We start from the raw sequence: 12884 nt of genomic DNA, 5'->3' as shown, positions 1-12884 counted from the left end.
ATCAACCTTTGTCATCTCCGACTCTGTGGCTGTCCTATTGTGGGTGTTTTGGTTTGCCAAACAGTGCAATCCGACTCTCAATTACATTATGTATTTGTGGCTATGTCTTGATGTTTTTGTAACATCCATCAATCAGGTTTTTGGATCAAAGATTTTTAGCTACCTGACAAAAATTGAAATGGGTCATATGGTAATCCTCTAAAAATCTGAACTTGTTTCATTTACCCGTTCCCTGAATTAACTTGAGCACCAACCATTAGGTCCAATCCAGTCAGTGAGTTAACGAAAAATAACTAATGAGATAACACTACATGTTTATATGGGTTTGTTTGTTCCAGTAACATGCAAACTTTTCAGTGCCTGGTCTTATTATTTAGGTGTAGAAGATCACCTTCAGTACATTAAAGGCATGGTGACATATAAAATAGTTACAAGATAGTAGTTGCGCATTGACATACTCACCCATTATTTAACGTTTCCACCTGAATTGATCAGTTTTTGCTTATTTTATTTTCCTCACAGAGCATGGCAAGGTGAATGAAGCAGAGAATCTCTTTCAGAATACTGTGTATTACCAAAATCAGAGTGAGATGGAAGAGAATATAGAAAATGGAATGATTGTGCCTGATTTGCCAGTAACCACAAACCAGACAAGTCCCAGGTATATATGTGATTCAATTCTTAATTACAAAACTATTTTAATATAATGTTTAGAGATACAGGGCTAGTTCTTAAATACTGTAATTATTAATATCTCAGATCTGTATTCATTCCATTTCCACTAGCAACAATCATTTTGTATTTCTAGTTGAGCAATCATAACAACAATTAAAATGGATACAATATGGACATAACAGAATTATTTAATAAATGGCTGTAGAATTACACTTATGAAGATACAGCACCAATTCTGGTGGAAAAGAACAAATGTAGAAGTAAAGTAAAACAAAGAACTGCAGATGCTGGAAATCTGAAATAAAAATCAGTGAAACTGAGCAGATCTGGCAGCATCTGTGAAGAAAAGATCAGAGTTAACGTTTTGGATCTGGTGACCCTTCCTCAGAGTCCTGTGGAAGGGTCACCAGACCCAAAACATTAACTCTGAACTTTTCTTCATAGATGCTGCCAGACCTGCTGAGCTTATGCAGCAATTTCAGTTTTTGTTCCTGATTTTCAGCATCCGCAGTTCTTTTGGTTTTTATTGCAAAAGAAGAGAACTGTTTTGAGGACTGTTGCGACACAATGGTAGTGTCGCTACTTCTAGACCAGGAGGCTCCAGTTCAAATTCCATTTCCTCCAGAGATGTGTAATAGCAGCTCTGAACAAGGTTGCTTGAAAAATTTAAAAAAAGGTTGTTTTGAGCTTGGGAGCCACAAAAGCACAGATTTCCCGAACTTCCTGCAGTTTTTAACTGCAGGACAACAATAAACATATTTTTTCCGTAGGTTTTGGGTCCAACGTCAATCTTATTGACAGGCTGGCTGCATGTTAGCTGGAGATACTGTGGCACAAGGATGAAACTGAGCTTGGGCGCGAGCAGGCTGTCCTAGTTCAGTGTAGTAGGGATAATGGGGAAGAAGGTGGATTTTCCTACACAAGAGGTTAGGTGGTTGCTAGGCCTGGTGTGAGGGTGGCAGTAGCCATTAGTGGTGATGGATGAGCAGGTCCAGTTGCAGACTGGAGCACACACTTTGCTGATTAGTTCCTCAGGACCTGGAAGACCCATTCCTTCTCCTTCTTCCGGCCCACAGGCAGTGCTGTACAGGCTTGTGTATTCAGTGCTTCTTGCTTCTTTCACCTGCCAGGTATCCTGAGGACCAGGGAAACAGGCCAACTACGTTTAAGGATAGAATTACTGCAAAAATTAAGGAATGTTGCCTTTTGATATACTTAATGAGTAACAGCTCCCCTCCTCGAGTAGGATAATCAGCTATCTCTCAAACCACCTGTTAAAACTGTTTGCAGTTGAGGTTAGTTGGGTTTCTGAGTCAAATCTTTAGCTTCTCAACCTCCTTTTAAAACAATGTGTTGTTAGTTAAAGTTGCCCCACAATATCACCATCCTTGAGAACGTTTTAACATATTTTTAAAAATATTTAGTGATCATCAATTCCAATACAGACTGCACAAGCATCTAAAAGGTATTGATAGTTTTGGACATGACACAAACTTCAGTGCTTTGGATGTAGAAGTATAGATAGACAAATGAGGTAGAAATCCTTTCCTTGCCTATGAGTAAGTGTGGAACTTGAGATTGAATGAGGAGGAATTTTAATGTGTACAAGAAATTTTTCTGATTCAGTATGTGGATGTACCTCTAGAGGAGGTCAGCAATAGGGCAAGGCAGGTGACTGAGGTATCAGTGGGGAGCACTTTAGGGCCAGTGACCTTTAATTCTATAAGTTTTAAATTGGTGATGGAAAAGGATAGACTGGATATCAAAGTTAAAGTTCTAAATTGGAGGAAGGCCAATTTTGATGATATTAGGCAAGAGGTTTCAGAAGTTGATTGGGGGTAGATGTTCACAGGTAAAGGGACAGCTGGAAAATGGGATGCCTTCAAAGATGAGGATGCGAGTCCAGTGACAGTATGTTCCTGTTAGAGTGAAGAGCAATGCTGGTAGATGTAGGGAATGCTGGATGACTAGAGAAATTGAGGTTTTGGTCAAGAATAAGAAGGAAGCATATGTCAGGTATAGACAGCAGAAATCAAGTGAATCCCGAGGAAAAAATACAAAGGCAGTAGGAGTACAATTGATGGAAATCAGGAGAGCAAAAACGTGACATGAGACAGCTTTGGGAAATAGGGTTAAGAAGAATCCAAATGCATTAAGGACAAAATAATAACTAGGGAGAGAATAGGGCCCCTTAAGATTCAGCAAGGCCACCTTTGTGTGGAACAGTAGGAGATGGCGGAGCTACTAAACAACTATTTTGCATCAGTGTTTACTGTGGAGGAGGATATGGAAGATAGAGAACATGGGGAAATGAATAGCAACATCTTGAAAAATATCCATATCACAGAGGATGAAGTGCTGGACGTCTTAAAATGCAGAAAGATAGATAAATGCCCAGGATCTGATCGAGTGTAACATGGAACTCTGTGAAGCTAGGGAAGTGATTACTGCACCCATTGCGGAGATCAATGATAGCCAAAGGTGAGGTGCTGGAAGACATTGGCTAATGTGGTGCCACTATTTAAGACAAGGTGGTAAGGAAAAGCCAGGGAACTGTAGACCAGTAAGCCTGACATCGGTGGTGGGCAGGTTGTTGGAGGAAATCCTGAGTGAAAGGATTTACATATATTTGGAAAGGCAAGGACTGATTAGGGATAGTCAACATGGCTTTTTGTGTGGGAACTTGTTTCTCATGAACTTGACTTTTTTGAAGAAATAGTGAAGAGAATTGATGAGGGCAGAGTGGTGGGCGTGATCTATATGGTCTTCAGTAAAGCATTTGACCAGGTTCTTTATGGTAGACTGGTTATCAAGTTTGGATCAGATGGAATGTATGGAGAAGTAGCCATTTGGATGCAGAACTGGTTTGAGTTAGAATACAGAGGGTTGTGGTGTAGGTTTGCTTTTCAGATTGGAATGTGAGCACTGCATTTTGGAAAGATAAATCTGGGCAGGACTTGTACACTTCATGTTAAGTCTTGGAGTATTACTGAACAAAGAGACCTTGAAGTGCAGGTTCATCGTTCTTTGAAAGTGGCGTGGCAGACAGATAGGATAGTGAAGGTGGTGTTTGGTATGCTTGCCTTTATTGGTTAGTGCATTGTGTATAGGCATGGGGGGGTCATGTTGCAGCTGTACAGGACATTGTTAAGGCAACTTTTGGAATACTATGTTCAGTTCAGGTCTCCCTCCTATAGAAAGGATGTTGTGAAACTTGAAAGGGTTCAGAAAAGATTTTCAAAGATATTGCCAGGGTTGGAGGATTTGAGCTATAGGGAGAGGCAGAACTAGGCTGGGTTATTTTCCCTGAAGCATCAGAGGCTGAGGGGTGACCTTTATAGAGGTTTATAAAATCATGTGGGGCATGGATTGGACAAATAGACAAGGATTTTTCCCTGGAATATGGGAGTCCAAAACTAGAGGGCATAGGTTTAAGGTGAGAGGGGAAAGATTTTGAAAGGGATCTGAGGGGCAACCTTTTCACACAAAGAATGGGGCGTGTATGGAATGAGCTGTCAGAGGAAGTGGTGGAGGCTGGTACAATTACAACATTTTAAAAAGCATCTGGATGGGCATATGAATAGGAAGGGTTTAGAGGGATATTGGTGAAATGCTGGCAAATAGGACTAGATTTATTAAGGGTATCTGGTTAGCATTGACGAATTGGTCTGAAGGCTGTATATCTGTATGGCTGTGTGTCATGCTGTTCAGTTTTTAGATAAAATGTTCTGTTAACTGTTCCCATGTTATTGAGGGGCTAAAATGCCAGCACGGGCAAAGATTGAGTTGTTTGAGGTTTAACTGTGGTGGTGGGCCAGTAGCCATAGAAGGACAGTAAATAGAAGTGGAAAAATGGAGGAAGCTAAATAGAAATTGTTGATGTGTTTTGCTTCTGGTCATGAGAATGTAAAGATTCTTATTTTAGTTAATATAGTATAAAATGAATCCAGCAGTCTTTTAACAGTGACATTGGATGTTACCTTCATAGCTCCATTATGGAAATAGGACGTCAGCTGGCAATCATTGGAGATGAACTTAATCATCAAAAGAACAGGGAATTTCAAGGTGTGCAGGCATACCTTTCTCTCCCATCTGAACTTGGATATCAGTCCTTTCGTAGAAGTGCTGGAAGGTAAGTTTTGAATTATGTTGTCAATATTTGCCATACAAATCTAATAAGTAGCAGTGGTTTATATGAACTTTAATTGTTGTAAATTCTGGTATGCAGGTCACTCAGCAAAATAGTTCCAATGCTAACTTCACAAAGTGTCTGTTTCTGTGTTGTACATCTCTATGTCTATGCTACCAAGTGGAGCTTATTGTTATAAAATGGTTTCAGCTCCTCTACTACATTCTCTAATTTAAGCAGAAACTCCAGTCTCCATGTTTCCTTGTGGTTGGGTAGAATTATCCAGAAAATATCCTGGCTATGACATCAAAATTCTGAGAAGCAGCCTCTGGTACAGGTTTCTGCGAAACATGAGAACCAGATAAAGGACATAGCTATGGCCTGGACTGTGACCTTGGGTTGTGAGATAAACATATTTGTAGAGTAGAAAAGAAATACAGTGTTCTCTGGGATCTGTTTTCTGCAAGTGTCAGATGATGTAGAGACTTAGAGCTTTATGAGGCACCGTACATCTGAGGAACTGAATGTTTGTTTTTTTCCAATCAGAGATGATCACAATGTATACTGAGGTGTTAGTGTTTGGACGAAGGGACCTCTGGGGAAATTATGCCATCAAGACTGTTGTGGATAGAGAAGGAGCTTCGGCAGAAATGTGCCTTTTTAGTGGTAATTGTTTTCCTAGAAGTTTGGAGTGAAGGTATTGTCGGGGACTCATGATGATCAAATTTTGTGTTACAAAGAGTAACACCTGTGTTATAGCCAGAGGACTGTAGAGTTGAGGCATTTTGGTATGGCACATAGGATCATGTGTGCTAACAGGGCTTCCTGACAAACTTGTGATGTTTCTCTCTCTGGATCCAATTGTTTAACGTATAATTCATGGTTTCTGTTGAATGTAATTTTTTTTTGTCAGTTCATTTTTAATTTATTGTGATTTCTGTTTGAGTTTAACATTAAAAAATTTCAGAAGTTGAATCTTGTCTAGTGATTTCCTTTGTTTTGTGTAGTTTGATTTTTTTTCAAGTTCTTGGTTTCCTTAGGAATTGTAACACTTACCTGGTCTTTTGTTTGAGAATTGACTTTGCAGAGAAGGTGACCAAATGAATCTTTAGATATCATTTCAGAACAATTAAGAAATGGGGAGACTGAGTGAAAGAATAAAAGAATCTGGTCAATGGAAGGAAGCAAATGAAAGATTAAAGTAAACTTTGAAAAATTAAGAAAATGAATATTGTATCAGAGATAACAGGAACTGCAGATGCTGGAGAATCCGAGATAACAAGGTGTGGAGCTGGATGAACAGATGCTGCTTGGCCTGCCGTGTTCATCCGGCTCCACACCTTGTTATCTAAAATGAATATTGTGTTAGTTTTCAATTAGGAGATGTAAAAATATTAAAAGCAGATTATGTAAACTGGTTTTAAAAAAATAATATCACTGTTGATATGATTGTTTTAAACATGTAATGTGCTAGCTAATCCACATGTAACAAGTTTTTTGTGTTAAGTGTATCAATTTTCGACAACACAGATTATATGACAGTGGAATCAATTGGAGCCAAACAATTGCTCTGCTGAGCCTTGGCTACAAAATGGTGACTTATGTCTATCAGAGAGCAGTTACGGGGTGTTCCGGCAAAGCTACAAAATCTGTTGCAAAGTTTATTGCAAAGAACCAAATTGCCCAATGGATTGTTGAACAGGGAGCCTGGGTAAGTATGCAATGTGGTGTGGTGGGAATATGTTAATCTGTGTGGATTTATGTCACATTGTAAGGAGATTCTTTCAAAACTTTTCATCTCATTGCCTTTTGTCTTTATCAGCTACTTTAAGTTGAGAAATTCGGAAAGAAACAGAGCCAGAAGACACTGAGTTGCAAATTTATGCAGAAAACGTTAATTTTAGTTGAATTTGGAAGGTGTGGATTTGAAGAAATCCTGATGAACACAAATGTTTAATCAGCATTGCTGAAGGCGTGTTGATCTCGAACTTCAGAATATATATAATTTGAGGAAGGGGCAATTGTGTTTGAAAGGGAAACAGCAGATTTGGAAAAGCTACATGGTTTAAATTCTAGAAGAGTAACGTGGTGTCTGCTTGACTACACATTCAAGGAACTTCCATAATTGCTTTTCATCCCAGAGTCTATTATCTCACTCAACTTCACATTAGTCTGAATGTGCTATCTGCTGTGTCAAGTCATTTAAACATCTTTCTCTGTGACCAATACCCAAATTATCTTTTATAATTAAAGGCAAGAAAAATAAAATATGTTCCAAATGAGAACTGAAAACAGTCTTATTATTTTGTCAAAACAAATTTACATGGAAATTATTTGATCATTATTGAGTTAATGTAACTCAACACATTAAAAGGGAAGCCTCTGCTGTTTTAACAGCATTTGTTCATAAGTGTAAAATCAACAGTTGTGTTGTGGATACTGATGTTGAAATCCTGAGGCCTATTCAATTATTAATTTTTCCAATTCTTTTCCCACACTTCACAATGACCTTCTCCGAGGTGTCTATGGAACTTAGCTCCATTTCTGTTGATGGTTCTGTTTTATTAGTGCATTTATGATCCTGTACTACTAAGTTTTAATCACCATAATTACACTAAATGTTGTGTCAGGTAATGTACACTACATCCAGACTTTGTGTATATGTGTAAATTACATAAGGCATTTGGGCAGGAAAACGATGGAAGACTGCAAAGTTGAAATGAGCCCTGCATCTAATTACGGTGTTTAACAATATTAATATAATCGTAGAGGCAAAAGAATAGAATATTTCTTCTACAATAAATGCCAATTTTTCTGGTTTACCAGTCACATACCTATAGCTCTCACTAATATCACCAAAAGAAAATAGAACTTGGACCTCTCATAGCCTTTGAACATTCTATAGTACTTCACAGCCAGTGAAATTTATTCACTGTTATGGAGACATGCAGCAGTCTGTACTGCTAGACTATTTGCTCACACTAAAGACATAACAAATAACAATCAGATAAATAATCAAATCTTGTTTTCATGAAGCCTTTACAGAAAGAACTTCTGTCATTGCAATAAATTAGAGCTTTCTTCTTCATCAATTTCTGCAATCTTTACCATAAATGCAGCATTTCATGTCCTAACAAATTTAAGTTTTCTTTCCAATTTTCCTCGATTTATTCCCTTTCAACTTGTTGAGATTAGCTTTTTTAAAAACTATCAAATGCCTTTCCATCACGGTTATTCCGTCTGCTTTTCAACATTTGTATCCGTGTTTACGGTTTGTGTTATGACCACTCTTTGCTCATATTCGCATATCTTTTGCATTACCTACTCCTATTTCTTTACTTCCAAAAAGTAGAAGTATTGCTTCCTACCCTGTTTAACTGAAAACCAAATTGAAATTTAAGTAGAGGAACTGCTCACTGTTGTTCTATTAAATACCTGCTGCATAAGCCTAACACCAGAGGCTGTAGCATACAGCAGATGGTTTAGTAACTACAGACTTTTTTTCTCCCCCCCCTCTTTATTTTACAGACCACTGCCTTGTCCATCGAGAATGCCAACCTGAAGTGGCTGTTTGGAATTCTACTGGCTGTCATGCTGAGCGTGGCAATTACTCAAAGATTTATAAACCATGAATAGTTCCATGTGCCGTGCTGGATCGTCCAAGCTGGTCTTAGACCAAGCAGCATATCTGCTGATTCCTTCACCCTGGTGGTGGAGATTTTTTATTATCAACTTTGAATATTAGAGATAATGTTTTTCAAATATTTTTGCTTTGGATATTTAAATTTTTTTGGGAAAAGTGCTGGGCCACACTTACATTTTCTAAACTTTAATAATATAACAATGAAATTGAATATATGACTGTTGCTGATAACTATCTGCATTGATTGTCTAAGGGGATATTTGTTGTAGTTTTTCCTGTACTATACAAAATTACTGTGATGATCCTGGCAACACTGTTGCCTTGAACTATAATATGAAAAAGAACTATTACATAAATATGAAGAAGATAATCATCATTTCTAGTCAGAACATTTACTTTGTGAAAGTATATTTTTTTGGTATTGATGTAAAATGATTTGCCCATGATTTTGATGTAGGTATTAATCTGTTTGGATTGATACCTCCATCCAATAGAATATACCACAGAAGTAAAAGCAAAAGAAAAGTAAGACACCTCAAAGCTCAATCTGAAATAAAAACAAAGTGTTGAAGGAATTGAGCAGATCTGGCAGCATCTGTGAAGAGACACACACAATAGAGTGTTTGGACTCAAAATATTAACTTTGTTTCTTTCTGTATGAATATTGCTCAACTAACTGAGTTTCTCCAGCACTTTCTGTTCTGTGCCATTCAAGCAAACTAAATACAATTTTTAAATGCTTTAACCGATGAGAACAATCCCTGTGTGGCTTGAGATGTGGGTAGAAGCCAATCTCCCTTTTTTTTTAAATTGTTGAGCATTTATTGCTCATTCATTCAGAAGGTGGTGATGACTAGACGTCTTGAGCTGCTCCAGTTCTTGTGGGATAGGTGTACGCACAACACTGTTAGGAAAGGAGTTGTGAGTCATGGTCCAATAATCATCATTTTAACTTCCGAGTTTGGGAACTGGTTGCAGGCAGCTCAAGAACTGATAAATGTGCAAAATTTGAGGTTCAAGATACACTAGAATGTGATTTTTAACTCCAGGCTGCACTTAGAGCTAAACCTTGCAGTAAAATCTGGTTGCTAGGCAGCAGCAGGATGAAAAGTTACGTTATAAGAAGAAAGAGTAATATTTTCCTTGTGGATCAGGAACCAAGACCTCAAGGAAACATTGGCCCATCTGTGCCAGGCTTTCTCCACATCACCGCTTATTGTTGGGAGCTGCTTCCTATGTCCCTAGTGGCTGTCTCCTACTGCTTTAAATCTCACTTCCCGCTGATTATCTACCTAATAGTTCCTATCAGGTTTGACCTGGAGACCAGTTTTGGATAGATAACTGAAGTTCAGGAGTTAGCATCTCTCCATATTCCCCTCAAGCTGCAAAATGTGCTTACTGCTTGGCTTACACACGTAGACCTTGAGTTAAAATCAGGACAATTTATGCTTTGCATACTAACATCACATAATCTGGTTTCACCAGAGAAAAGCATCAAAAATACTTAGAGGCATGAGGTCAGCTTGGTTAACACATTCTATCACTGCAAATTTGAATTGTTTAACAGTATGCATGGCTAAAATAGTGGAAATTTGAGAGAATACAAATGTACCTATCAAAATCTGCTATGGGTCAAAACAAAGAAAACCAACAGAGGAATCCATATACAACAAAAGGGCGCACAGCGGTTAGCACGGCTGCCTCCCTGCGCCAGGGACCTGGGTTTGATTCCAGCCTCTGGCAACTGTCTGTGTGGAGTTTGCACATTCTCCCTGTGTCTGTGTGGTTTCCTCAGGGTGCTCTGGTTTCCTCCCACAGTCCAAAGATGTGCAGGTTAGGTGGATTGGCCATGCCAAATTGCCTGTAGTGTTCAGGGAAGTGTAGATTAGGTGGATTATAGGGGGATGGGTCTGGGTGGGATTGCTCTGTGGTTTGGTGTGGACTTGTTGGGCCAAAGGGCCTTTTTCCACACTGTAGGGATTCTATGAAAACTAAGCAGCATTATTGTCAAGATAACTTGGAATAGGGTTTGCTCAGGTGTGGTAGGATTATAGTATTTTAGCTGGTGTTCTAAGTGATCACTCAACTTAGTAAGAAAAGTAATTCTGTTGTGATGTTATGTGTTGTTTTGTTGTACTAAATTGCTCTCGCAATGAACACCATCTCCTCCCCCTGCTGAAAACTATTTATTTTGCTCAGCATTTCATAAACCTGAGTGAATGAGCAATGAAGTGAGAGAACAAGTCAGGATATGAGCTACATGCCAGGCTTCCCTTCCTCTTAGAATATCCAGGCTCTTAAAATGCATATTGGCTTATCTCATCTGCCCTTTCTACTCTTTTAAACCTCAGTGAAATCCTGACAACATGTCTATGTTTTATTTTTAAGTTTATTTTAGAAGATTCCCAATTGAAGTTGCGATCATTAATCTTGGTTCAGATGATTGATGCATTTGTGTAATGTCATGTTAAATATTCTAAGTTCCCTTGATGAAATGAAATGCAAGTTTCCCTAGTCCCAGAGAACCATAGGCTATTCTCTCCTTGGAGAGAGACAACTGGTGAGTTGAATTTGAGAACCACCATGCTTCAGCAGAGGGGTGAGGTTGAGAAAGCAGAATCTTTTTATGGCGACCTCATGTGGGACAAGAATTGAACCTACACTGTTAGTGTCACTCTGCATCACAATCATTCATTCAGCCAGTTGATCCAACTCACCACCTATATTTTCTCATACGTAGTATTGCAAGTGTGGTAGTTTGTAAGCGGTGTTGTTTATCTATCCACATACCCACTTACTTCTTAACAGAGATTTATATGCACGCGTACCCTGTCCACAGAACTTACCTGTTTACTCTCTGTCATGTTTTTGGGCTAGCCGTTTGGTTCTAACAACATATTTTCACATTTCTAATGAGAGCCTGCTACATGTAGTTACACAATCTGGCCACCAGATGGCATTGTATGAGCGTTTCCCCAGCAACATTTTGGATTATTTTCCTCGGTAATTGAAATTTCTAATGTTCTAAAAAGTTTCTAACAAATGGTAAATGCTTGTCTCAATTGTCTGTTGTCTATGAATGTAATGACATAGTTCCCAAACACACACCGGCTGCTCACATCACCAATGTACCATCTAGCTGATATCGCTTTTCAATTTGACTTTGTTTTAACATTAAAGTTTGTGATCTTGAAGAATGCGCCATTTGTCATCCATCTTGTAATGAAAATTGCACTATGATCGGAGTAATGTAATTTGTTTTATTGGTTTTGTCTATTATTTTATAATATGCTTCTAACACCTGCATCTGCGATGACTGTGCACTATTTCCTGCACAGCAGTTTTGTAAGTATGCGTTGGTTGGAAATACAGGAACTTCTTAAGGCTCACAGGATATCAGATAAACCTTTTGAACCCTTCCTGACCAGTCAACATCTGAAAGACTGGAAATATGACTTAAAATTCAGCTTGTTTAAACTGTATTATTAACTCATTCATAGCATCTTAACACTTGCACAAAACCAACAAATCACAGTTGGTACATATTTATGCATTCAAGTAAGTTGACTTTTGGAAAAATAATCAAAAATAAAGTTAAAGTTAAATGGAGAAATACATTAATGACATTGAATTACTAGATCTTTTAAAACAACAATATAATCTCTGTACTGTCTATCTGTAACCCTCTCTATTGTGTTCCAATAATCTTTTCTTTTTCAGGGCAGTTGCAGGTGCACCCATCTTTAGTAGCTTGAGCTCAGAAATTGCAACATTAGTGAAGTGAATTTTAAACTTTGATTTTGATTCATGTGTTGTACAAAATACATTCTCTGTTCCTTGACCTCTATCGCTCAGTCCAGTCAACTCCTTGATTTCCGTTTATTTCTGACAACAGAGGCAGTTATGTCTATTACTGGAATGTAATGTTCTTTCATTTAATACAAGTTAGAGCATTATATGGTATTTCAGATGCGTTGATGCATACATCTCGCATGTCACACTTCTACCTGTAGTCTTCACTCATGCACACGCTTTAAAAAATCTGCTTATGTTGAGCAGGAGGAGCATCTGAAAGTAAAGTTGAAATAGTAGCTTTGAACAGGAACAAAGAACAATACTGCACAGGAGCAGGCCCTTTGGCTCTCCAAGCCCATGCTGACATTTTTGCCCTTCAGTGTTAAAACTGTTTTCACTTACAGGATCCACATCCCTCTATGTTCTTCCTATTAATGTATTCATCCAGGTGCTTCTCGAATGCTGCTATTGTGTCTGCTTCCACCACCTCCTCTGGCAACATGTTCCAGGTACTCACCACCCTTTGTGTGAAAAATGTGTCTTGCACATCTCTGTAAACTCCCACATCTTGAACCGGTGTCCTTGAGTAATTGATCCCTCTATCCTAGGGGGAAAGAAGCCTCCTGCATTCCAGTGAAAACA

At 38.4% G+C, this 12884-nt stretch overlaps 1 protein-coding gene across 1 annotated transcript in view; it reads left to right on the top strand.

The window, feature by feature from the left end:
• Nucleotides 1–11726, top strand: part of LOC125461005 (bcl-2 homologous antagonist/killer-like) — a 46545-nt gene extending 34819 nt beyond the window's left edge. Inside the window, exons 4-7 of the mRNA XM_048549272.2 lie at nt 523–661; nt 4664–4807; nt 6335–6515; nt 8333–11726. Of these exons, the coding sequence (XP_048405229.1) occupies nt 523–661; nt 4664–4807; nt 6335–6515; nt 8333–8440 (572 nt within the window). The 3' untranslated portion in view covers nt 8441–11726. The remainder of the gene's footprint in view (nt 1–522; nt 662–4663; nt 4808–6334; nt 6516–8332) is intronic.
• Nucleotides 11727–12884: the final 1158 nt, after the last annotated feature.

Source organism: Stegostoma tigrinum, chromosome 18 (genome assembly GCF_030684315.1).
Source record: "Stegostoma tigrinum isolate sSteTig4 chromosome 18, sSteTig4.hap1, whole genome shotgun sequence".
Lineage (NCBI taxonomy): Eukaryota > Metazoa > Chordata > Chondrichthyes > Orectolobiformes > Stegostomatidae > Stegostoma > Stegostoma tigrinum.
Note: the sequence above shows the minus strand (reverse complement) of the source record. Positions and strands in the feature narration are given on the sequence as shown.